The sequence below is a fragment of the Bos grunniens genome, chromosome 6 (genome assembly GCF_055505025.1).
Source record: "Bos grunniens cultivar Pamir isolate PY7600 chromosome 6, Bosgru_T2T1.0, whole genome shotgun sequence".
NCBI lineage: Eukaryota > Metazoa > Chordata > Mammalia > Artiodactyla > Bovidae > Bos > Bos grunniens.
The window spans coordinates 706592-731691 of NC_141170.1; the positions used below are offsets into that span (position 1 = coordinate 706592).

The 25100-nt window shown below is 59.2% G+C and overlaps 2 protein-coding genes across 5 annotated transcripts in view; one reads left to right on the forward strand and one right to left on the reverse strand.

Annotated features, from left to right (window-relative positions):
- Window positions 1-11416, forward strand: part of UVSSA (UV stimulated scaffold protein A) — a 29694-nt gene extending 18278 nt beyond the window's left edge. For all 4 annotated transcript variants that reach the window (XR_015165055.1, XM_086404465.1, XM_086404466.1 and 1 more), the window contains 3 exons: window positions 22-133; window positions 2515-2689; window positions 3584-11416. Coding sequence is in view for 3 of the 4 variants with exons in the window: in XM_086404465.1 (XP_086260591.1) it covers window positions 22-133; window positions 2515-2689; window positions 3584-3677 (381 nt within the window). In the remaining variant the exon portion in view is untranslated. The remainder of the gene's footprint in view (window positions 1-21; window positions 134-2514; window positions 2690-3583) is intronic.
- Window positions 11417-17037: 5621 nt separating this feature from the next.
- NKX1-1 (NK1 homeobox 1) lies at window positions 17038-20993 on the reverse strand. Its single transcript, XM_086404478.1, has 2 exons — window positions 20204-20993; window positions 17038-18116 (listed from the first exon to the last, which is right to left on the reverse strand). Exons 1-2 carry the CDS (start codon window positions 20649-20651, stop codon window positions 17257-17259), a joined length of 1308 nt encoding a protein of 435 aa, XP_086260604.1. The 5' UTR covers window positions 20652-20993; the 3' UTR covers window positions 17038-17256.
- Between the last annotated feature and the right edge of the window lie 4107 nt (window positions 20994-25100).

A 25100-nucleotide genomic window follows, 5' to 3' on the forward strand; every position in this document is an offset into this window, starting at 1 on the left:
ACTGCTCCGTTCTCCACACAGTGCCCTTTCCACGGGAAGATCATCCCTAGAGATGACGCGGGACGGCCCCTCAACGCGGAGGACAGGGCCCGGGAGCAGAGGCAGCAGCTGCAGAGGCCAGCAGGGCGCCCAGGTGGGTCTGGGGGACAAGGGGCGGGCCTGGTGTGAGGACGCCTTGCACCCAGCGGCCTCCAGGCCAGCCCGCAGCTCCTGTGGGCGTCAGCTGCCGCCTCCAGGACAGCGGTGACCGTAGCTCAGGAGCTGCAGCCAGGATGTGCGGCCCTCGGCGCTGACGGGACCCTCAGCTTCAGCTTCCGTCCTGGCCACGTTTTCACACGGCTCCTGATGGGTGGCATGGGTACACCCATGGCTGGAAACCACTTTGTCATCATCTGTTGGGGTTCTGGGTTTTTAAGCCTGTGTTTAAGCGTGTGAGGGAACAAGGTGAGGAAGGGAAACGGCTGAGCCCTGGGGCTGCCAGCTCCTGTCTGCTCGCCCGCCTGCTGCCTGGCCAGCCCGTGCACCCGGGCTGTGGGGCGCGTGGTGTACAGCGTGTGTGGACCGCGTGGCATGCGAGCAGAAGGCCAGGGTCCTGCCCGTGGTCCCAGGCAGTCCTGCCGGGCCGCTGAGCGTGGCGCACTTTCTGGGGTACCTCCTCGAGGTCCCCGTTTTCTGGCTCATAGGCCAGTTTCATGCAAAATGGACAAGGGACTGGAGCTACTAAGACGCCGTTCTGCGCCCCTCACGGAGCTCACCGCGTGCTGCACGTGAGCCGGTGCTGCTCCCTGGCGTGGGCTGGCCGCTGCCTGGCTCCCAGAGGCCCCTGAGCCGCAAGCAGGGTGGGGACCCACAGAAGTGGCCCCCTGCCAGGGCAGCCCCGGGTGCCCTCGGGGTGGGGCGGGGGCCTGACCTGTGTCAGAATCCCGTGGTTTGTCAACCTGGGCTGAGGTCTGGAGACCCCACTCTATTGACAAAGGCATGGGCTCAGGCCCAGAATCCCCCGAGGCAGAGGGTGGCTGTGTCCTCGGGGCGGTGCTGGCGGCCTGCAGGTCCCAGCCGGGCCACGTGCCACTTGAGCAGGTCCTTCCTTCGTCAGGAGAGATCGGTGTTGGATTTCAGCCTCACAGCAGGGTCAGCCCCTGGGCCCTGGGCCTGGAGGGTGGCAGGGAGGGGCCTGACCCGCTCATCCAGGGGCCGCGGCCTCCCCTGGTGGCCCGCACTCAGGAGCAAATTAAGTGCCTATTTTTTGTGTCAGCCCTGAAGAGTATCAGGTTCTGCAGCCCTCGGTGACTTGTTAACAACAGGTACTGGGCCGAGGCCGCGGCCAGTGCTGGCCAGTCAGATGTGAAATAGCATCTCTTTACTAACTGCAGTATCGATCCCGCCTCCCTCGCACGCGGGCAATTTTCTTTTCCCCGGTGCTCACCTCGGTGACAATGCGTGCGGGGCTCCAGGGCCCGTCAGCACGCAGGACGCCCGCTGCCGGCTCCTATTGATTTTCTTCAAAGGCTTTTAAATTGCTCCTTCATTTTCCTGAGATGCTCATTCCATCTCTACTGGGTGCCGGCGTTTTTCCGTTGTGTTTAAACAATCGCTCCATTCACTGGGTTCCTAAACTGTGACGCCTTCTCATTACTGGGAGATAAACTGTTTGGACAGTTTTCCTTAATCTTGGATTAATCGTTCCTGTATCTGGATTGTGCAGCCCCGTATTCCTTCACTTTAGAAATCAACTTGGGGAGGCCGTGCCATCTCTGAATCTGGGCGCCTGGCTGCCCCCCACTGGACGTGGCCTGCTCACTGCCGGCCCCTCTGCCAGCTCGGGCTGCTCACTGCCGGGGTCTGGGGTGTCTGGCGCCCTTCTGCCAGCCGGGGCCAGGGCCCATAGGTCTGGACGCTGGCGGGGGCTGTGCTGGATGGACACTGGATTTCAGGGACCTCCACGCAGCCCCACCCCCCCCCCCGCCCCCGGGAGAGAAGCAGGTTGAGGCGAGTGGACCTTGAGGCCTCTGCCTGCGGGTTGGGAGCTCTTCTGCCAGGTTGGACTGTTAACGCTTTCCGTCCTGGCAAGCGGGCACACGGATCTGGCCCCAGTGCAGCTGGGGCAGGTGAGGCCAGGCCGGGGCTGGGGGGCATTTGTTTCCCTTTAGACCACCTGCTCCTGCTGTCTTGAGGGGCCTGGGTGAGCTGACACCCTCCTCATGGGGGCCTGGGGCCAAGTTAGCTTCAGGCCAATCAGGAGGCGCAGCGGGTGCCGCTCCCTTGGCCGTGGCTGGCCTGCGCCCACCCTCCGCAGGGACAGGCCAAGGGCCCCGCTGGGGGCCGAGTGGGCCACAGCCCACCTGGAGCCTGACGCAGCCACTTGCCTGTAGCCTTGTCCCCTGGCTGCCAGACTTGGTTGCCTTCCTGCCTAAGGGCTCCATGGGGACCCCCCGGCCTTAACCCCCCGTGGAGGGGTTGAGCCTTGGTGAGGTTGGTGTGGGTGTTTTCTGAAATCTCAGGGTCTGTTTACAGACTGGCAGGACCCCGAGTTCCTGAGGGACGTGGAGGCGGCCACTGGGGTGGACCTGGGCTCGTCCAGGCCTGGCGGGAAAGGCAAGGGCAAGCGGCGGAAGCACTCGGGCCTCACCGACCTCAAGCGGCAGGCTGACACGGCGCGCGCGCGCATCGCCAAGAAGGTCTTCGCCAAGTGAGCGCTTCTCACGGTGTCCCGTCCTCTGCCCCGGGTGGAGGGGCCGCCCGCCCAGTGCCTCACCGTCCATCCCGCTGCTGTGGCAGCCAGAGGCACTGCCCACCGCCAGTGCCCAGAGAAGCCGCAGGGGCGCCGCCTGGGCAGCACCCGGGCCTCAGGGTGGGGCTGTCCTCAGGCTGGATGCTGGGACGGTGCTCCACTCGCTGCACTGGCCAGGGGATGTGCTCCCGGTGACCACTGCGTCTGGGGGGCCAGAGGGTGGCTTCCTGAGTGCCCCGCAGAGCCCCTGTGCTGTGGGCACAGGAGGGGCTGCGTCCAGGGCATCGTGACCCCAGGCTCCGGGCTCGTGGCTGGTTCCCTGTGGCTCAGCCGGGGTGGAGGGCAGGGTGGGTGCTGACGCCAGGAGGAGCATGGCCTGGGTGACCCTCCCCGCGCGGCCCAAGCGCCTCCCTGCGGCGAGCCGTGCAGCCCGCAGTGCGCTCTAGGGGGGGGGCCGCACCTCCTCCCCCGCACCGCTGCCCCTCACAGTGTGTCTGCTCTGGGCCGGGCCCCGTGCGCAGCCCGGCAGGAGGAAGCTGGGCTGAGGGGATCGAGCGTGTCCTGCTGCCTCTGCCCACCTGGCTGCTGGGCGGACTGTGCTCTCATGGGCAGGATTGGGGTCTGGAGGCCACCCTTGGGGCTCAGGGAGCAGTGGGAGGCATGCCAGGCGGGGCCAAAGTGGCCTTGGAGGCAGATCCCCTCACCGTGGTGCCGTGGCGCCCTTCCGCAGGGGGCTCCCAGCGGTCCAGGTGCAGCAGCCACCCCAGCACGGGGTCGGTCCCGCCAGGCTGCCGTCGGGGGCCCGGGGCCCGGACGGCCTCCCTGGTCACGGCTCGCTGTGCTTCCCCGCAGGGCAGCCGTGCAGAGGGTGGTCACCGCCATGAACCAGATGGACGAGAAGAAGCACGAGAAGTTTGCAAACCAGTTCAACTACGCCTTGAACTAGAGGGCCAGGCCCGTGCACGGGCTCCCCCTGCGCTGTCCGCTCCTCCTTGCTGGGTGTGTGCGCAGCAGCAGCCATCGTCCAGGGTGTTTAACGCGAGGGCCCGGCGTGCACTCTGATCCAAGCGTCCCGGAGGCGTGGACGTTCCTGCCGCAGGGACCTCGGCCAGCGCTTAGGGCCCGCCTGCCGGGTCGCCTGGGGTGAACGCGGCAGCCTGGCCACCAGGGGGCGTCTTGCACGGCCTGGGCGCTTTGTGGCACGGCTCAGGGTTGCTCAACCCCCAGGACGAGTGCAGCCCCGCCCTGCCCCAGCCTTCTCGGGTCCTCTCCGGGTCCGCCTGCTGGGCGCTGCCTGGGTGTGGCGCCACCGGCCGCTTCGGCGTGCGCGGCACCCTGAAGGCCGCCCCCCTGGTGCTGTCAGCGCATCCCCCTCTCAGTCCAGACGGCGCTCCGCTGTGTGAGCAGACCACGCTTACCCTGCATCGCGGACATGTGGGTGGTTTGCACTTTGGGATTACGGATACTGTCATGACCGTTTGTGTGCAAGTTTTTGCATGGGCGTATATTTTCATTCCTTTTGGGTTTATGCCTAGAAATGAAATGGATGGGTTGTGTGGTAACTCTGTGTTTAACTTACTGATGAACCGCTTAAACGTTTTCCGAAGCAGCTGCACCACTTACATCCCTGCCAGGGCATCCGGGTGCTCGTTTCTCTGTTCTTGCCACACTTGTCGTCAGTCTTTGTAATTTTAGCCATCTTAGTGGGTGTGAAGTGGCATCTCATTGTGGTTTTGACTTGCACTTTGCTAATGATGAATGATGGTGAACATCTTGTTGTTCAGTTGCTAAGTCTCGCCCAACTCTGGGACCCCAGGGACTGCATCGTGCCAGGCCTCCCTGTCCGTCGCTATCTCCTGGAGTTTGCTCAGACTCATGTCCATTGAGTCATGATGCCATGCGACCACCTGTGTTGAACATCTTTTCCTGTGCTTATTGGTCATTGTTTATCTTCTTTGGAGAAACATCTAGATCTTTTGCCCGTTTTCAGTTGAGTTGCTGTTTTGAGTTGTAAGAGCGCTTTGTGTGTTCTGGACACTAGACCCTCATGGGATTTGCGATCACTCTCCCCCATCCTGTGTTTTCCCCTTCTCGCCGTGTTTTCTGAAACGTGAGCGCTTGGCCTTGGATGTCCGGCGCGTCTGGTCTGGTCTCGCCGTGTTTTCTGAAACGCGAGCGCCGCGGCCTTGGATGTCTGGCACGTCTGGTCTCGCCGTGTTTTCTGAAACGCGAGCGCGTGGCCTTGGATGTCCGGCGCGTCTGGTTTTCATTTTGCCGCCTGTGCTTTCCACGTCGTATTTGAGCAACGGTTGCTTAATCCCAAGTCTAGTCATGTTTTCTTCTAGGAGTTTTATGATCTTGCTCTTAAACTTAGGTCTTTGGTGTGGATCAACTGTTTTGAGTTAATTTCTGTCTGTGCATCGTTTGTGTGGATATCCGGTTGTCTCAGCAGCATTTATTGAAAAGGTTGTTCTTTCTCCCATTGAATTGTCTTGGCACCTTTATTGACTGTAAGTTGACACTAAACGCCTGAATTTATTTCTGGAGTCTCCCTTCTGTTCCCTGACCTTGTGCTGCTGCTGCGCAGTCTTGACTGATGTAGCCTTGTGGGAAGTTTTGAAAGCCTCAAACTTTGTTCTTTTTAAACGTTGTTTTCGCCATTCTGGGCCTTTTACATTTCCAAATAAACTTTAGGATGAGCTTGTCAATTTCTGCCAAGAAATAAAAAGCTATCTGAGATTTTACTGATTGTGTTGACTCTTACGCGAGGATTTTTTTCAACAGTAAATATTTTAGGGTCCCACATGAGCTGTGGTTGGGTGAATCCTTGGAGGCAGAACCACAGATGCAGGGGCGGTAGGTACCCCCAACCCCTGTGATGTTAGAGGTCAAACAATGTCATCTTAATATTAAATTTTATACTTGGTGAACTTATAGCATCTTTCCATGTACTTAGGTTTTGTTTGTATTTTCACAGTTGTAGTTTTTTGTATACCAAGGTCTGCGTTTGTTAAATTTATTCTTAAATGTTCGTTCTGTTTGGTGCTGTTATAAATGTTCTCTGAATTTCAGTTTTGGATTGTTCGCTATTAATACCTAGATGTTACAGCTGATTGTATACATTGATCGTATATCCTGAAAGTGGTCATCTCACTTACTAGTTCTAATAGGGCTGTGTATGTGTGTGTAGATTCCTTAGGAATTTTTGTACACAATGTCACGTCACCTGCAAGAGAAAGTTGTGTTTCTTCCTTTGCAATTTGGATTCCTTTTACCTCTTTGTCTTGTCTGGTTGCCCTGGCTGGAGCGTCAGAGCAGAGCCAGAGAGAACTGGAGAGAAGAGACATCCTATTCTCGTCCTTGATCTGAGGTGAAGAGCTTTTGGTCTCTTCCCAGAGTGTGGTGGTGGCTGGGCGCTTTGTAGCTGCTGGGCAGCAGGCTGAGGATGTCCCCTTATGTTCCTAGTTTGCTGAGTGTTTGTTTTGTCATGAAGGGAGCTGAATTTTTGTCAGATGCACTTTCTACATCTATTGAAACGATTGTGTGGTTTCTGTCCTTTATTCTGTTGATATATGGTGGATTACATTAACTGCTTTTCATATATTGAACCACCCTTGCATTCATGGGATAAATCCCACGGGGTCAGTTCAGTCGTTTGTATATTTCTAGAAATCTGCCCGTCTTATCTAGGTCATACATACAGTTCATAGTATTCCTGTATAATCATTTATGTTTCCTTTCCGTAAGGCTGATAGACTAGAGATCTCTTCAAGAAAATTGGAAATAGCAAAGGAACATTTCAGCCAAAGATGGGCACAATAAAGGACAGAAACAGTAAAGACCTCATAGAAGCAGAAGAGATGAAAAGAATAAACAGAACTGTACTAAAAAAGGTCCTCATGACCCAGATAACCACGGTGGTGTGGTCACTCACCCAGAGCCAGACATTCTGGGCTGTGAAGTCAAGTGGGCCTTAGGAAGCACTGCTGTCAGCAAAGCTAGTGGAGGTGATGGGATTCCAGCAGAGCTATTTAAGATCCCAAAAGATGATGCTGTCAAAGTGCTACCTCAGCATGTCAGCAAACTTGAAAACCCAGCAGTGGCCACAGGACTGGAAAAGGTCAATCCTCACCCCAGTTCCCAAGAAGGGCTGCCCTAAGCAATGTTCAAACCACCAGGCAGCCACTCTCATCTCCCATGCTAATAAGCTAGTGCTCAGAATTCTTCATGCCAGGCTTCAGCAGTACGTGAACTTAGAACTTCCAGATGTCCAAGCTGGGTTTAGAAAAGGCAGAGGAACCAGAGTTCAAATTGCCAGCATTTGCTAGATCATACAGAAAGCAAAGGCGTTCCAAAAAAAAAAAATCTACCTCTGTTTCATTGATTACGCCAAAGCCTTTGACAATGTGGATCATAACAACTGTGAAAAACTCTTAAAAGAGATGAGAATACCAGACCATCTTACTTGTCTCCTGAGAAACCCGTATGCCAGTCAGGAAGCAACAGTTAGAGCCTTGTATGGAACAACAGACTGGTTCAGAACTGAGAAAGGAGTAGCCAAGGCTGTTTCCTGCCACCCTGCTGAACATGTGCAGAGCACATCACAAGAAATGCTACGTGGATGGAGCGCAAGCTGGAATCAAGACTGCTGGGAGAGATACCAACAACCTCAGATTTGCAGGTGGTACCACTCAAATGGCAGAAAGCAGAGAGGAACTAAAGAACCTCTTGAAGGAGGAGAGTGAAAAAGCCAGCTTAAAACTAAACATTAAGAAAAATGTGATCATGGCATCCGGTCCCATCTCTTCATGGCAGATAGAAGGGGAAGAGGGGAAGCAGTGGCAAACCCCCTCTCCTTGGGCTCTCAGGCCACCGCAGCCGTGAAAGCAGAAGGCGATTGCCTCTTGGTAGGAAAGCTGTGACAGACGCAGACAGTGTGTTAGAAAGCAGAGGCGCCGCTTTGCTGACAGAGATTCCACAGCCAAGGCTGTGGTCTTCCCAGTGGTCACGGACGATTGTGAAAGCTGAACTGTAACGAAGGCAGAGCACTGAAGAATTGATGCCTTTGAACTGTGGTCCTGGAGAAGACTCTTGAGAGCCCCTTGGACAGCAAGGAGATCCAACCAGTCAATCTTCAAATCAACCCTGAATCCTCATTGGAAGGACTGATGCTGAAGCTGAAGTTCCAATACTTTGGCCACCTGATGCAAAGGGACTCATTGGAAAAGACCCTGATGCTTGGAGAGATTGAGGGCAGGAGGAGAAGGGGACGACAGAGCATGAGATGGCTGGATGGCATCACCAACTCAATGGACATGAACTTGGGCAAACTCCGGGAGATGGTGAGGGATAGGGAAGCCTGGCGTGCTGCAGTCCATGGGGTCGCCTAGAGTTGGACACAACTTGGTGACGGAACAACAAGAACAAGGCTGGTTGTCCCGTCTCCTGTGTCATTCCTGATTGTAGAAATTTGAGTCTTCTCTATTTTCTTGGTTGGTCTAGCTAAAGAATTATCAATTTTATTGATCTGTTTGAAGTTGTCCTCTATTATTTGTCATTTTGCTTGGTTGGTTTCCACTCTAACTTTGATTTCCTTGGGTTGCTTGCATGTGTGATTTTCAGTTTTGTCATACTCCCTTCAGTGCAAGTTCAGCTTATTGTCTTGAGGTCTGCTTTGTAATGTAGACATTTATGGGCATAAATTTCCGTCTAAGCACTGATTCAGCTTCGTCCTGCACATTTTAGCGTATTGTGTATTCATGTTTGTTTATTCTTAGAGCATTTTCTAGCCTCTCTCGTGACTTCTTCTTCTGCCCGTCGTTTATTGAGGAGCTTGTTGCTTAATGTCCACGTGCTCCTGAGTTCCTCCCGGCACTTGATTTCTAATTTCACTGAGCGAAGAGCACGTCTTGTGCGGTTCAGTCCTTCAGAATTTGAGGCGCGTGGTCTGTCCTGGAGAGTTACGTGCGGCTCCGTGTTCTGCTGGTGGTGGCTGTTCCATGGAGTCTGCAGGTCTGCTTGGTGCCTCGTGCTGCTCAGGTTTTCTTTTCCTATTGATCTTTACCGCAGCTGTTACATTCCTTATTGAAAGTAGGGTGTTGAAATCTCCAACTATTAACATTATCTGTTTCTCCCTCTTCTGTCTGTTTTTGCTTCGTACACTTTAGGGCTTTGTTGCTAAGTGCATATATGTTTATATCCGGTATTTCTTCCTGAGGGATTGACCTTTTATCTCAGAGCGCAGCCTGCTCTGTCTCTAGTGACAGCGTTTGCCTGACGTCTCTCTTGTGCAACGTGAGTGCACCTTCTTGTTCGCGTGACACAGCCTTCTCCAGCCCTTCCCTCTCGCCGTCTCTGAATCTCAAGTCTTTCTAATGGATAGCATGTGTTTGGTCCGTTCTACCGACTCTGTTGCTTGAGTGGAATGTTTAGTCTACTTCCCTTTAATATAATTACTGATGAGGTAAGATTTATGTCTGCCATCTTTCTTTTTTTTCTACATGTCTCTTAAAACCTTTCTTCCTCTGTTACTGATTTCATGTGTGTTAAATAACTGTTTAATTCCTTGTAATACTTTAATTCCCTGTGCCTTTCATTATTTGTAGATAATTTTTTCAGTGGTTGCATTGAGGATTACGCTGAACAACTTGACTGCTCTCTAGTGTGGATTAACGCCGACTGGATTTCAGTGGTTACGGAGCTGCTCACTTAGAGCTGTTTCTTCCCGGCTCCTTTCCACTGTTCTTATCATACAAGTTGCATCTTACAGGTTGTCAGCGCATCAACATAGGTTTGTGATTATTGCTTTATGTAGTTGCTCTTTAACTCGAGGAAAGGAAAAGGTCCGTAGACATGTTTACACTGACTTATCGGCCCCGAGGCTGCCTTTACCAGCACTCTGTGTCTCCCTGAGGATCTGAATCTGCCAGCTGTGAACTGTCTTTATTCTTGTCTCTTTGGGGATGTCTTCATTTCTTCTTTGTTCTTGAGTAGTTTTGGTGGATATGGACTCCTTGGTGTAACAGTTTTTTCTTTCAACACTTGGACTATGTCATGTCACTGCTTCCTAGGCTCCAGGGTTCCAGGCGAGAAGGCCGCTGTCCGTCTTTCAGGGAAAGAAGCCTCTACATATTGAGCTGGGTTTTCCTCTGCTTTCAAGATGCCCCGTCTTCACCATCCTGCTGTTAACTAAAGCCTGTCTAGTCAGGGACTCGTCCGTGTGCTGCTGGGGCTCTGCTGAGCTGCTTGCTTGTAGAGGTGGTTTCTCTTTAAACTTGGAAGGTTTTTGGCCATTATTTCTCCGAAGATTCTTTCTGCCCGTCCCTCTTTCCTCTTCTAGGACCCCCGTCACATGCGCACACTGGCCTCGCAGGCCTCTTTTTCTTCATTCTTTTTTCTGTTTCTCAGACTGGACCTGTTGACCTATCTTTGGGGCCTAGATTCTTTCTTTTGCCAACTACAGTCTGGTGTTGAGTTGCTCTAGTGAGCTTTCCATTTTAGTGGTTGTACTTTTTCAGTCCAGAAAAAGTCTATTTTGTTTTCTTCCTTAATTTGTTTCTTGTTATTGATACTCTGTTGGTAAGACATCATTCTTATAATTTAATTCTTTAGACATGAACGTACAGTAACTGATTTAAAGTACTTGTCTAGTAAGTTTAACATCTGGGCTTATTCCAGAAGTTTCTCTTGACCACTTTCTCCCTTTGTGTGGGCTCTACTTTCCTGGTTCTTCTTGTGTCTCTCTTTTTTTTAAGTGATATGATGTGGCAACTCTGGAAGATCCTCCCGTCCCCCACATTTGTTTCTATTTGTTTGTTCAGTGTGTTTCCTGGACCAGTTGTGTAAATCTGCACCTGTTGTGCTTGGCATGTGAGTCCTTGCCTGGCAGCTTGCTGATCAGCTCATTAGGGTTCCTCATATGCTTTGATCCATTGAGTCTTGTGGTTTTGCTGACTAGCTGTGTGTGCATGCATGTGCATGGATGTGCCTGTGTGGGGTGCGTGTGCATGTGTGCGTGTATGTGTGGGATGTGTGTGCATGGGTGTGCATGTGTGGGGTGCGTGTGCATGGGTGTGTATGTGTGGGATGTGTGTGCATGTGTGGGGGGGCTGTGCATGTGTGGGGTGTGTGTGCCTGTGTGTGTATATGTGTGGGATGGGTGTGCATGTGTGGGGTGCATGTGCATGCGTGTGGGGGGTGCGTGTGCGTGGATATGTGCATGTGTGCGGTGCATGTGCATGCCTGTGGGGTGAGTGCATGAGTGCATGCACGTGTGCGTGGGAGTGTGGGGGCGTGTGTGGGGGGGGGTATTGGGCATACCTTCAGTGTTCTACCAGCCAGATGCCGGCTGTGACTGGGTTCTCACCTCATGAATGTTTGGATCTTTGCCCCGTGAGAACGTCACTTACAGTTGTAACTGATGTTTCTCTTAGGAGTGAGACCAAGCATTTTCCATGTGTTAAAGCATTTGTTGTTTATCCTTTTCTGGGAATTGTATTCCATATCCTTTGCTCATTTTTCTGTTAGTTTATGGGTTTCTTATTAAACTGTGGGAACGCTTTATTCAGTGAGAAAACAAGCTGTACATGATGAGTTGCAAATACATCCTAATTTTATCTTCTGATTTTGCTTACATTGTTTTCTGCCATGTAGATTTTTTTTTAATGTAGCTGAATTTAACCAGTCTTTCGTGGCTTCTTCGTTTTATATTCCCGGGGCCACGGGGGTGTGGGGTGGTATGGTGCAGCCCCCTTGCCAAGGGCAGATTGCCCAGGGAGCAGGAGTCAGAGTTGGCTGCACAGAATGGAGCACTCCAGTAACAGAGCCTTGTGAACACAGGGTTGAAGCTCCAGCCCCAAAGACAGGCAGCGCCAAAGAAGTCTCAAACTACCACACACTCACACTCATCTCACGCTAGTAAAGTAATGCTCTTGAATTCTCCAAGCCAGGCTTCAGCAATACATGAACCGTGAACTTCCAGGTGTTCAAGCTGGTTTTAGAAAAGGCAGAGGAACCAAAGATCATATTGCCAACATCTGCTGGATCATCGAAAAAGCAAGAGAGTTCCAGAAAAACATCTATTTCTGCTTTATGGACTATGCCAAAGCCTTTGACTGTGTAGATCACAATAAACTGTGGAAAATTCTGAAAGAGATGGGAATACCAGACCACCTGACCTGCCTCTTGAGAAACCTGTATGCAGGTCAGGAAGCAACAGTTAGAACTGGACATGGAACGACAGACTGGTTCCAAATAGGAAAAGGAGTACGTCAAGGCTGTATTTTGTCACCCTGCTTATTTAATTTCTGTGTAGAGTACGTCATGAGAAACGCTGGGCTGGAAGAAGCTCAAGCTGAAATCAAGATTGCTGGGAGAAATATCAATAACCTTGGATATGCAGATGACACCACCCTTATGGCAGAAAGTGAAGAGGAACTTGATGAGGCCTCTTGATGAAAGTGAAAGAGGAGAGTGACAAAGTTGGCTTAAAGCTCAACATTCAGAAAACTAAGATCACGGCGTCTGGTCCCATCACTTCATGGCAAATAGATGGGGAAACAGTGGCTGACTTTATTTTTCTGGGCTCCAAAATCACTGCAGATGGTGATTGCAGCCATGAAATTAAAAGATGCTTACTCCGTGGAAGGAAAGTTATGATCAACCTAGACAGCATATTCAAAAGCAGAGACATTACTTTGCCAAGAAACGTCCGTCTAGTGAAAGCTATGGCTTTTCCAGTGGTCATGTGTGGATGTGAGAGTTGGACTGTGAAGAAAGCTGAGCGCTGAAGAATTGATGCTTTTGAACTGTGGTGTTGGAGAAGACTCTTGAGAGTCCCTTGGACTGCAAGGATATCCAACCAGTCCATCCTAAAGGAGATCAGTCCTGGGTGTTTATTGGAAGGACTGATGTTGAAGCTGGAAATCCCAATCCTTAGGCCACCTGACGGGAAGAGCTGACTCATTGGAAAAGACTATGATGCTGGGAGGGATTGGGGGCAGGAGGAGAAGGGGACGACAGAGGATGAGATGGCTGGATGGCATCACCAACTTGATGGACATGGGTTTGGGTAGACTCCGGAAATTGGTGATGGACAGGGAGGCCTGGCGATTCATGGGGTCACAAAGAGTCAGACACAACTGAATGACTGAACTGAACTGAAAGTCCTCAGGTGGTGCTCAGATTGGTGAGGAAGATGCATGGAGCCACTGGGCTTCATCCCTCCCCACCCCCAGCATCAGAGCACAAGGCCTGTATCCCCCAAGACTATCTCTTGGCCCACGGTGGCTGCTGGAGCTCCAGCCATCACTGTGTCTGCAGAAGAGGCGGCTGTGCTGTAGCCTCAGCCATTTCCTGTGAGGGGCCCCCTCAGGAACTCCTCCAGTAGCACACACTGCTTATGTCAACTTGGCCAAACCTAATCCCCTGGGAGTGTCCTGCTGCCCAGAAAGCAGGAAAGGTGGTCTGTCTCCCGGGGATCAGCACCCAGCTACCATCAGGTCTGTGTCCTGGCAAGAGAGAGAGTGGTCACGCCTGGCAGGGGCTTCTCCAGAGGGGGCCACCACCCCGCTGAAGGTGTGGGGTGGGACAGGGCACCTTCCATTGTCCCCTGAAACCTGTGTGCCCAGCCCTGCCCCCCCCCCACCCCCAGGTGACAGTCCCTGCGTTTCTGAGGATGGCTGCTACGCCCCTGCCCGCCCCCAGGTCACCCACTTCGTCCACCCAGCCTTGCCCTCCCCCTGGAAACGGCACGCCCTCCAGAAAGCCGCAGGTGGCCAGGGACGGTCCCTCTGAGCTGAGCGACGTTTCAGTGGCCCAGCCGGGGGCCACCCCGGGGGTGGGGGTGTGGTAGGTCACACTGGCTGCCCGGGAGCAAGGGCACGTGGTCACAAGTGGAGAACTGAACCTGGGGTGGCAGGGGCATCAGCCGCTGAGTGGCAGGCCACACCACTGGTGTGGGCAGGGCTGGGCAGCACAGGAGAGCCTCACAGCCAGAGGAGAGGGGCCCGTGGGGACGAGGACGGGAGCGCCTGGGTTGGGGAAGTGGTGCTGAGGGCGTCCTGGGCAGGAAGTGAGATGGGGCTCCCCCTCAGCTCAGCAGGACAAGCGGGGGCACCAGGCCCTGAGAAGGAAGGAGCGGGACAGGCTGCCTGCCCCAGTGGGAGGGCAGCCCGTGTGGACAGTCTGGAGCTTTGGCTCTGAAAGAAGGCCGCACAGCAGGCAGCCAGAGGCAACGTGGGGCTGGGTGGAAACAGCAGCAGGGTGAGCTGGGGGCACGAGCCTGCCAGGGGAGTGGGGTGGCCGACACAGCAGGCCAGGGCAGGCTGCTGGCTGGGTGAGTGCCCCTGAGCGTGTGGCTATGAAGGTAGGGCTGTCCCCAGCACGCCCAGATGGAACAGCGCTGGTCAGAGTTAAGCGAAACAGGTGGGCAGGGAGACAGATGAAGCTGCTAGGGTGCTCTGTGGGGGAGTGGGTCTGCTGGCAGCCCCCATGCCCACTCCCCTTCTTACCAGGCATGGGGCAGTTGGTGGGGGGAGGGGGGGGGTCTCCCCAGCTAAGAAACTACATTTCCCAACCTCCCTTGGCTAGGAGCGGTCAAGTGACCAAGTTCTGGCCAATGAGATCTGAGCAGCTGTTACAAGGGCTTCCGGAAAGGTCCTTAAAGGAAGCAGTCGCTCCCCTCTCCTCTCCTTGTTTGTGCCTAGAACGTGGATGTGATGGCTGGAGACACACCCTCCATGTGTGTCCATGAAGACGAGGCCCAACCCAGCCGGAATGGGGCAACGGGAGAGCTGGACAGAGCTGGTGCCCTCAGAATTCTGGGAAGGTGTCACAGCTGCCCAGGGCCTCCAATGGCCAGCTCTCCCTCACACAGGAGAGACAAACAATCTTCTTCAATTTCCATTCATTGAGCTTTTCTCTTCCACGCAACCAAAGCCAATCCTAACACAGCAAGTGACCAGAGCCCACCAGTGTGGGCTGGGCCAAGGAGGGAGGGGGCTGGGCTCAGCGGTCCCTGAACGGGGAGACGGGGGTAGTGTAGGGAGGGGAGCCCCCAGGGGGCCTCTGTGTCGGGCCTGCTCCTCCACAGGATGAACTGTGTGGGCACCATTCTGGGATTGGGGGCCAGGACTGGTCCTGGGGGTTGGAGGAGGGCCTCCCCAGAGTGCACCCAGATCCTGGGCTGAGCCTCACAGCACTGACAGCAAAGTGGGGCCACGGGGGGACAGGGGTAAGGTGCCAGCAGGGCCAGCACGCCCCTCTGCCTCCAGCTCAGGAACCCCAGAACTGGGCAGTCGGGGGTCCCTGAAAAGCCTCTTGGGAGTAAGGCTGGTGGGGACAGCTTGAGGGTCCCGGGGGGAGGTGGTGTCTGCACCCCCGAGTTCTCTGGTTTGTGGCAGATTCCGATGACCTGTAGGAGGGAGCGGGAGAGCTGGGCGGGAGCTGGGCCTGTGGGCGCCTGCAGGAGCGGCCCCACAAGACCAGGCCTGTTCTTCCCAGTCCCATGCCGCCCCTGGGGTTCGAGGAGGCTCAGACAGGCTGACAGCTCCGTCCCCACAAGGGCTCAGCACTGAAGGGAGACCTCAGGGCCCCAGAGAGTGACAGGGAGCCCCCCCCTCAACTTGCGCAGCAGGGCCTGCCCAGGTGCCCAGAGTGGCATGGCCGTGGGACCAGCTTGGGACTAAGTCTGGGGGCCCCAAGGAGGAGCGGAGTGGGGAGAGGGGCGGGATCGCTTCCCTGCCTCGCGGCTTCTAACCTCCCCGCATCCAGAGCTAGGGCTGGTGACACGGGGGGGTCCAGAGGTGTGACCGCCACGTGTCCAGGTGACCTTGTGAGTGTGGGTGACGGGTGGGGAGAGGGAGCCCAGAGCCGCTGCCCCTTGTGCATGAAACTCCTCCTCCTTCCTGCCCTTGGTTCCCCAAGGTGGGCGCTGGGGAGGCGGGCAGGGGGTTTTCCCAGGGGATGATCGATCTGGCCCCTCCTCCGCAGTCCTGAGGGGATGCCCAGCGCCGGAAGTACAGGCTGCCGCTTCTTGCTAGGCAGCCCCGGGACCCTGCTTGGGCTAAGCGCACAGTCACCCAGGAAGCTTGAGGCCGAGAGCCTTCGGGGCCCCACTGTCCACTGCCTGCGCCCTCCGGAAGCCAGGCCTCGGCGGTGGGACCGGGGGCGCTCACACTCCCGCACCCACGCGTCCTGAGATTCGGGCCTCCCAGCTGCCTGCAGGTTGGGTGGGTGGAGGAGCCCTTCGGTGCTGACCGCCAGCCGCGGGGTTACTGCAGAATTTCCGCAGCACGGGCCCTGCGCAGGTGGGGCGCCCGGGGTGAGGGGCGGTGCTGCGGGTGAGGAGGGAGGCCGGAGGCCAGGGTGGGGGCTGCAGCGCCGGGCGCCCGCCCCAACCCCCCGCCCCTCCTCCACCCTCTCTCTGCCCACTGGAGAGGGCGAGGGCAACGCCGGGCGCCCTCCTCCACTCCCACCGGCCGGGGGTGGCTGTCACCCACTGGCCGAAGGGTCATCCTGCTCCACGACCCCAGCCTCAGCCCCAGCTCTGGCCCCGTGGTCAGTGACCAGCACGGGGAAGAGTCCCTCTGAGAACACGGGAGTTGCTCACGGAGAGGGATGTCCGCCCGCGGGCGCAGGGCTCGGCCATGGAGCAGCTGCGGGGCTGGGCAGGCACATGGCCCCGCCACTCGGTGTCCAGCGACCGTGGGAGCCCACCCTGAGTGCCGGCGGAGGGGACCCCCATCGCTGCGCAGCAGCGCCCGCATCCCGAAGCCTCGGCTCTCACAGCCGCCTGCATCCCCGCCCCGCATGCTCCAGGAGCCGGCAAGTGGGGGCGCGGCGCCGGGCTGCGGGCGGAGAGGCGCGGCTACACGGGACCCCGCGGGCTGGGCTCAGGCGGCTCCCCAGGAAGCTGCAGACGCCCCCGCCACCTCGGCAGGCCTGGTGCTCAGGACTGGCAGGGCCGAGGCGCAGCGAGGCAGGAGCACAGGGCTGGGGCAGACCCGATCCCTGCCGCGGCCCGCCAGCCTCGGCCTTTCCTCACCCCCAGGCGCCCCCCGCGGGGGGAGGGGAAGAGGAGGTCCCGAGGCTTGGGGGACGGAAGGAGTAGGGAAGGCAGGGGACCTGGTTCTCTGGGGCTGGAGGCTCCGCAGCGAAGGTCGCAAGCACGCGGGGGAACTCGGGGCGCAGGACGCGCGAGCCTGGCCACGGGAACCCCGGCCGGCGGGTAAACGGGGGCCCACGGCCCGCGCGGGGCGCCTGGGTCGCGCCGAAGTCCCCGCCGAAGGGCAGCGAGCAGCTTGAGGGACGCGGGCCTCCTTCGGTTTATTGATTGGGTAGAGTTCGGCAAAGTGCTTCCGAGCGGACCGAGCTCAGCCCCGACGCACGCGGACAGTCGTTTATAAATTTAAAACTCTTCTGTAGCAATCGGCTATATACAGAGTCAGCGACCGCGGCCTTGCCAAAAAGCCGGCCTGCGGGCGCCCTCGGGTCCTCGGAACGCCCGGTCGGTCCCATGGCCGCGCTCAGAGGTGCGGTGCGTAGAAGGCGGGCGCGCCGTAGGTCTGCGAGCCCAGCACGAAGGGCGAGAGCACCGCCGGGCTCGACAGGAAGGGCAGCTGCGCGGCGCACACCAGGCCGCCGGGGCCGTGCGCTGGGTACCCCGCCGGGCCGTGCATGGCGAGCGGCGCGCCCATGGGCGGCGACGGGCTGAGCGGGCTGAGGCCACCGGGCAGCCCCGCGCCCGGGCCCGCGCCCGGGCCCGCGCCGCCGCCGCCACCGGTCGGCGCGCTGGTGTCGGCGCCCGGGTTCTGCTTCTTCCACTTGGTGCGGCGGTTCTGGAACCAGATCTTCACCTGCGTCTCGGTGAGGCTCAGCGACAGCGCCAGGTTGAGGCGCTCGCACACCGACAGGTAGCGCGTCGCCTTGAACTTGTTCTCCAGCGCCACGAGCTGCTCATAGGTGAAGGCGGTGCGCGCGCGCCGCGGCTTCCCGGACTTGGAGTCGGAGCCCGTGCGCTTCCGCTTGGGCTTCGCGGCCGCCGCCGCCGCTCCCTGCGAGGCCGTCCCTGCGCCCCCAGGCGCCGCCGCCGCCGCGGCTCCCTGCGGGCCCGGGACTCCGGGCGAGGTCCCGCGGGGACCCGGGGCCGCGGCCTCGTCGACGGCGCCTGAGGGCGCCTCGGCCTCTCCCTGGCAGCCCGACCCGCGGGCCCCGAGGCCGCCGCCGCCTCCCCGCGCCTCCGCGCCGCGCACCGTCCCCGCCGCCTCGTCCTCATCGTCGTCGTCGTCGGGCGCTTCGTCCCCGCTGTCTGCGCTCGGGCTGCGGCCGCCGCCGCTGCTGTAGCCGTTGGCCTCTGCCTCGTCCGCCTTGCAGGGGTCGCCGGCGTCTGTGGGCCGGGCAGGGCGGGAGGACAGGACAGTTAGGACCGGCGCGCTCCCTTCCGCGCTCGTCCCCGCCGTCCCGCGCCCCAGGTCGAGCCCCCTCGCCCGTTTCCGTTTCTTCTCTGCCGCCTCCTCGGCCTCGGGCGCTCTCGTTTCCCTGCCCGCTCCCTCCCTCCTCCCGCGCCACCCACCCCCGCACCCTTCCTCTCCCGCGGCTCCTCTTCCCGCCGTCTCCCGGGTCTGCGCCTTTGCCTGAGCGGGGCAGACCGGACCGCCGGGCTTACGGCGAGGGGGAAGGATCCCATCGATCCGCGGGACAGATACAAACTTAATTAAACTCATTTTGTGTAATGTACAAACTAGTTAACGGCCATTTAATTTATTTCGGCGTATATTACCCTCCAATTACCGCAAGGCTCTGGGCCAGCCAATTACTGAGCGTTTAAGAGTGGGCCGGAGCAGAGGCCTGGTGTGAGGTTGGAGCCCGCTACCAGAGGCGATTTCGGGGTACCGAAAACGCTGCCCTGGAACCATCCCTACCTTGAGCCTTGGGGCCTAGAACTTAGCCCCTGGGCTGCGGCCCCAGCGAACCTGGACTGGGCCTGACGGGGAAAACCGGCCTGGGTGGTGGGGGTCCAGGGCGGCGCTGAGATCCCTGGGATGGAGTCCCCGCTCGGTCTAAGCAGCAGCCCCGGATGCTCCAGGCAGAGGCCCGCAAAGTGGCTGCAATCCTAATCTCAGAAATTTGGAGGACAGCGTCTGACCTGATGGCAGCCTGGCGTGGGGTAGGGGGGTTTCTATGCAGCCCCGGCTCCCACAGGTGGTCGTACAACCAACCAGGAAAGAAGCCAGGACAATCCCCCAGCACCGTGTCTCTTCCTCGGGCACCAGGCCCCGTGAGGGTGGCACCGAGAATTGGAGAATAAAGGACAAATGCAGTCCTGGGAGACGCCTCCAGGGCGACCACAGAGGCTGCCGGAGGCGGGCCTCCGGGCCTCCGGGCCTCCACGTACCCCTCACCGGGAGCAGAGACTGTGCCAAGATGAACCCGAGAGTACTTTGCTCCTGTTCTGCCCAGGGCTGGACTGAGGAAGGGGGGCCTAACCACTCCCTCCCTGAACCTGAGAAACTGGGCCTTCCTTCTGACTGTTCCCCATTTGAGTGGAGGCTCTATGTGGAAACTCCCAGAACCTCGCCAGAGGGAAAGCCTGAAGGGCCCCCTCCAGTCCGCCTGGGTTGTTCCTCCTTCATATCAGTCCAGCTCTGAGGGTGCCCCAAACTGGAGGCCCCTCTCCTGGAAAGGGCCCCCAGCCCTGCCCGCCCTGTGCGCCCCTTGCTGCCAGGCAGAGCGCCCGGGAAGTTGGCTGGAGGAAGGGCCAGGGGAGGGGGCACCGAAAGCAATCAGGAGCCGGTCGAATGCAGTTCTCGATCAATAGCGGCCCCTAATAAGTGTAATAGGTTTTAATCGAGTAATTATCCGAATTTTGACCCTATAATTTAGATGTTCGGGGGGAGTTTGCAAGGTGCTTGAAAGAGATATGCATGCAGCCGTAATAGGATATCGACCGGGCCGGGCTCGGGCCGCCCCATTAGCGGTTGCTTTCCGCCGCTAAGCACATTTCCCCTTAACTGTAATCGAAGGGATTTAATTGTTTTTCCAGAGATAACCAGCGTTTTGTCACAATTAGTCTGATTTGTCCCCCCAAAAAGAGAGAAAGAGAAAGAAAAAAAAAAAAGGAAAAAAATGAATGGAGGGCGGGGGTCTCGGGAGGCTGCGGCGGGAGTGGGGAGGTCACGGCGCGCGAGCCCGCCATGCCCAGGGCGCGCAGTGGCCAACCCTGCGCCGGCCGTGCGGCCCGCAGCCCTACGCCGGCCCGGGGAGCCATCCGGGAGGCACCGGGCGGTGCGGGCCCGGAGTCCGGGTCGGACGCAGGCGGCGGGCGGGCTGGTGCGGGCCCCGCGCGCTGCGAACTTTCCCACGGAGCTTGTCGCGGGGCCGGCCAGGTTCGCCGAGGGGTCCCAGGAACGCGAACGCGTAGCCGCGGCCCGTGCCCCTGCCCTGGAGATCCGGCGCTGGCCCTGTCCTACTCACGCGGCGGCTCAGCTCCGGTCCCGGCTCCAGCTCCGGCGGCGACGAGGGCGCGGCGCTCCAGCTCCTCCGAGCGTGGCGGGCGTCCCGGGGCGGCGGGGGCCGGGGCACATGGGGCGCAGGCAGCGGGCGCCACGGGACCCAGCAGCACACAGCGGCGTCTTCTGCTGTTGAACTTGTTGGGGTCCAGTATGTCCAACACGGAGAAGGAGGTGGGGCGCGGCGGCGGGCCGGGCCGGGCCGCCCCAGCCCCCTCGGGCGCCGCGGGCACCGTGTCGCTGGCGGCGAGCGGCGGGGCTCCGGCCCGCGGGAAGGCAGGCATCTCCGCGCGCCCGTCCATGGCGTCCCGGGCAGCGGCGGGCGCAGGCGGTGCGGGCCCTGGGCCTGGCGCTGGCGGCGGCGGCGGCAGCGCGGGGCCGTCCCCGGGAGCTGCCGGGCCGCTCGCGCTCATGCCGGCCTCCCGCGCGTCGGCCGCTCGGGCCCCTCCGGCTACTGGGCTCCCATCCCCGGCGGCCCGGGCGCCACCGCTCGGTCCTGCGCCGGCGGCCGCGGCTCGGCTCGCGCCCCGCGCCGCCCCGCGCTCGGCCGGTGCTGCTGCCGCCGCCTCAGGCGCCCGCCGCTCCGGGCCGGCTCCTTTATGGCGGCCCCGCCGGCGGCGCCCACGCGCCCACTCGCCGCACACACGTGCGCCCGCCGGCGGCCGCGGGCTCCGCCGCCCTCGTTAGCGCGCGCGCCTAATTGGCTGCGAACGGTCCCGGGCAGAGGAGGCGGGCCCCGCGCGGGACACACGGACGGCACCCCGGGCCCGACCGACAGACGGGCAGCCCGGGGAAGAGTGCGGTGCGCGAGCGGCTGTCGCGGTTCGCTTCGCTTCCGCTCGTCCGGAAACGCCGCCGGCCCCCCGGGCTTGGGACGGGGGGAGGCAGCCCCTTAAATAATTGCGGGGGCCCCGGGGCGCGCCCCGCGAGTTGGCTGGGGCATCCCGGCGGCTCGCGAGGCTGCCGCGCGGTCCCCGCGGGCCGACCCCCGGGATCTTGGCCGCGTAGTCAGCCCTCTCCCGGGCGTTCCGCGGGCCTCGGTCCCGCCTCCCTCCGTCCCTCCGCTCGGGGTCTGCTCTCGAGTCTCCGGGTCTCGCTCGCTTAGCGATTCGGGCCGGCGTCCCCTCACGCCCCCGCCCCTTCGCGCCGTCAAATTAGGGCCTGGCCGCGTGTCCGCGCCGGGGGCGGGGCCGACGGCCCCCGGGGTCGCTCATCAGAAGTGGACTCGAACGCGGGGACGGCTGGCTGTGCCTCCCGTCCCCGCCCCAAAACGGGGGCCGAAAAACTCGTGCCAAGGGCAGGAGGCTTACACAAAAATCGATAGCCTCCCGGAAGGGGAAACAGCACCGCAAACTCCCCTCCCCGCTCCCGGAGAAGTCCTTCGGTCCGGGTGTTACGTGTGCGTTTGTCTACACCGCGAGGTGCGCACCGCCCGGCCCTGCGGCCCTCGGGGGGCCGGCCCGCGTCCGGGGGAGGGCCGCCTCTCCCTCCTCCCTGCGCCCGCCGACGAGCACACCGGCCGTCGCTGGACCCAGGTGGGAGCCGGCGGTGGGAGCGCGCGTGCGGGGTCCTCAGGGTGTGCGCTGTTGGTGGCGGGGGTGTGCGCGCTGGCGTGTGCACGAGCGGTTTGCGCCGCCCCACACTGCGGTCCCCGGAGCCTGCTCTGCACACAAGGACGGGTCCTTTGCAATTACCGCGGGCAATGATCCTTTGGAAGCAGAAATTAAAAGTTGGGAGAAATAATGGGGGACCGATTGGCTGTAATTTGGGCCAAGCTCGGACAGGCTGATCCTCAGGGAGGTGGGGGCGGGGTGGGGGGATGGGGAGGCCAGACGTCCCCTCCCCCAGCCCCTCCCCTCCCCCGCGTGCTGGTCCGTCCGGAGATTCTAATCAGACCCACAACACTGTGTCCTTCCTTGCCAGGACTTGATTATTCTTTATCTTTAAATTATAAATCACCTCTGGGGGAAGGAGGGTGGATAATCTCTCATCACAGAGAGGTAATTATCTCCTTCCCACCCCCACCTTCCTGGAGGGACTCTTAGGCTCTCTCTGCCCCTCCCCCAGCAAAGTTTGAACATAGATGCGCACACCCGTTCGCATGCACTCACACACTCGTTCACCAGCACACACCACACACAGGCACAAATCCATGAAAACGCAGTCACATCCCTGCAGCCAGCCTCACCCCTGCCAGCCAGCTCCCAGCTGGCCTTGGTGCCCCTCCACTCTCTCCATGAGGAGGGGCACATGGGGACCCGTCCCCTGAGCTATCGCTCGGACTCCTCACCGCCCCCCCCCCCGCCAGGCACAGCTGCTGGGCACTGTCCTGGGCGCCAAGGGGCAAGTCCCTTGGACTGGGCCCTGACCTGGTTCTGGGTGGCCGAGGCTCAGTGTGATGCAAGCCCCTCCAGGGCACGCTCACACACCGAGCCTGGCCCCACCGCAGGTCACCAGGCGAGGCACACACACAGCAGTCAGAACTCCCACCCCTTGCTGGGTGGGTGGAGGGCGGGGTGGGCAGGAGCCTGCGCTCACTCTGGTTACACGCTCACTCTGGTTACACGCTCACTCTGGTTACACGCTCACGTGAGGAAGAGACATATGAGCTCTCTTGATACAACTTTCATTCAACATGAGCACACAGGTGAAATGACGGCCTGTATAATGTGGATGTAGTGTAGTGTGTGGTGATTATCACTAAAGCACAGTAAATAGATACAGTATATCACATGTGCTATGTGGGTGTAATGGAATACTGTACCATAGCAGACCACCACGCCGTACTCCTCTCCAAAGCACACACGCACACTCAGTGCAGCAAAGCGCTCTTGCCCCGAGAGGTGTGGACTGGTCCAGGCTGAGGGCCACTCGGATGCATGGGATGGATGGAAGCCCTGTGCCTGTCCCAGAGCGTGGAGGTCCTCCCCTCCCCCTCTTCCCTACCCGCAGTGTTCTGCTGGGAGCTTCGGCAGGCAGGCAAGGAAAGGATCTCGAAGTCTGCAGCATGCAGCCCGGAGCAGCGTGGGGCGATGGAGTCGGGGGTGGGGGGGTCCTCCAGAGTACACGGGGGACCCCAGGCTGCTTTCCCATGGGAAGCGGGGTACTGTGTGTGGACAGGGGTGGGGAGATGGTCCTGTCCTCTCCTGCCTCAGCCCTCCCCCATCTCTAAGGAACATCCGTGGTCGTGGAGACGCGCAGTACCCACTCCTCTAGACGGCCTCCCATCTCCCCAACTTTAGCTCAGAGCGTCTGGGGCTATAAAGATGTCCCTTTGCTCCTAATCACAATTGATTGTCAATTAGACCCTCATTTGTGCAATCTTTGCCCATCTGCCATATCGGGTTATCTCCAAGCCGCCAGCTTCACTTGCGGGGCCCCAGGTGGGCAATGCCAGGTGAAATCAGGGCTTGACGTGGGGACGGCTCCACCTGCCTGGTGGACAGGAACCCCCCTCATTGCTAAGCCCCACACTCTGCACATCTGTCAGGACCAGAGGGGGTCACTGGCGGGTTGGTGCGGGAGCGGGGAGTGTCAAGGCTGGAAGCAACATGGACAAAGTTAGAGATCTGGGGAGAGACTGGTGATAAAAGGCCTTCGAAGTGGACCCGAGAGCACATGTGGGTGGGGGCTGAGATTATGTGGAAGAGGGGAGGGGAGGGAGTGCCCAAGGGAGCTGGGGGAGCGCTGAGCTCTCAGTCCTTTCACCGCCGCCAGTATCCTCGTGTTTGATTAGCAGCAGTAGGAGGAGCAGCCCACCATCTCTGCCATTAACCCTTCATGCGTTTGTGAACCCCCTTCTCAATTTTTCATCTGTGAATTGTGGGAGTTGGATTCCATGTGACCTCTAAGGTCCCCATAGCCCCCCCTCAAAGGACGAAGGATGGCAGAATTACAGCATTCGCTGCACACAGTGGTGGTGGCGGGGCTCCCTTCTCCTCTTGCAGCTGGAAGGGCAGCAGTGCTTGGGGGTCTCCAGGGCACATGGATAAACAACCCCCGCTTTGAGTGATATTTGGTTCATACAAAACACACCCCAGTGCTGACAGCCCAGGATCCTCCCAACATCCCCGTGAGGGACACAGAGCAGGGGCGGCCAGCCCGCCCACAGATCAGCTTCAGTCCCTGAATCCAGACTGGGTCCTCTGCTGGCACTGTGCCCTCTCTGAGCAGGCGCCTCCCCAGGCACCTGTGGGGAGAATGCAGGCGGCAGAGGTGGAGGCTGACCACAGAAGGCTCTGTGCGCCCTCCCCCGTCCTATGCACCCCCAAATACCCCCTGGCAACGGCTTTGGGTCACCTGAAGTCTGGCACATGAAAGGGGAACGCTCTGCTTCTTTGCTTTCTCATCTTCTCTGAGACCTCACCTGGGGTCTCCTGATGACTCGAAGAAGGGCACCCCACACTCAAGACACCAGAGAAGGGAGGGGGCCTGTGTTGCTGCACGGAAGCTTTGGGACAAGGGGGACCCAGCCTCATGCAGCCTTGGCGTCCAAGGCACCTTCAGGACCGTGGAGAGCGCACACCCAGGCCCGTGTTCAGCACCGCGGACAGTGCCCCGACCCCTGGCTCTCTGCCTGGGGCCAGCGTCCCCGGTGCCTGCGGCCCTTTGGCCGCACCGGCGCGTGGTGCCAGCATCTTTAATGGCACAAAGAACAGGTAACCGGCCACCAGCTGACACAGGGAAGACAGTTCAGATGGGGTGTAGGGGGGTGTCCTTGCCCCAGCGGACCCTGTCCCTCCAGACTCCCCCTTGAGGCCTCTGTCCTCTCCAGCCACTTTGCCTGTCACTGTCCATCCCTGCAGGGCAGCAGGGGTTCCAAGTTTGATCCTGCCCAGGATGGCCACCTCCCCTCCCTGTCC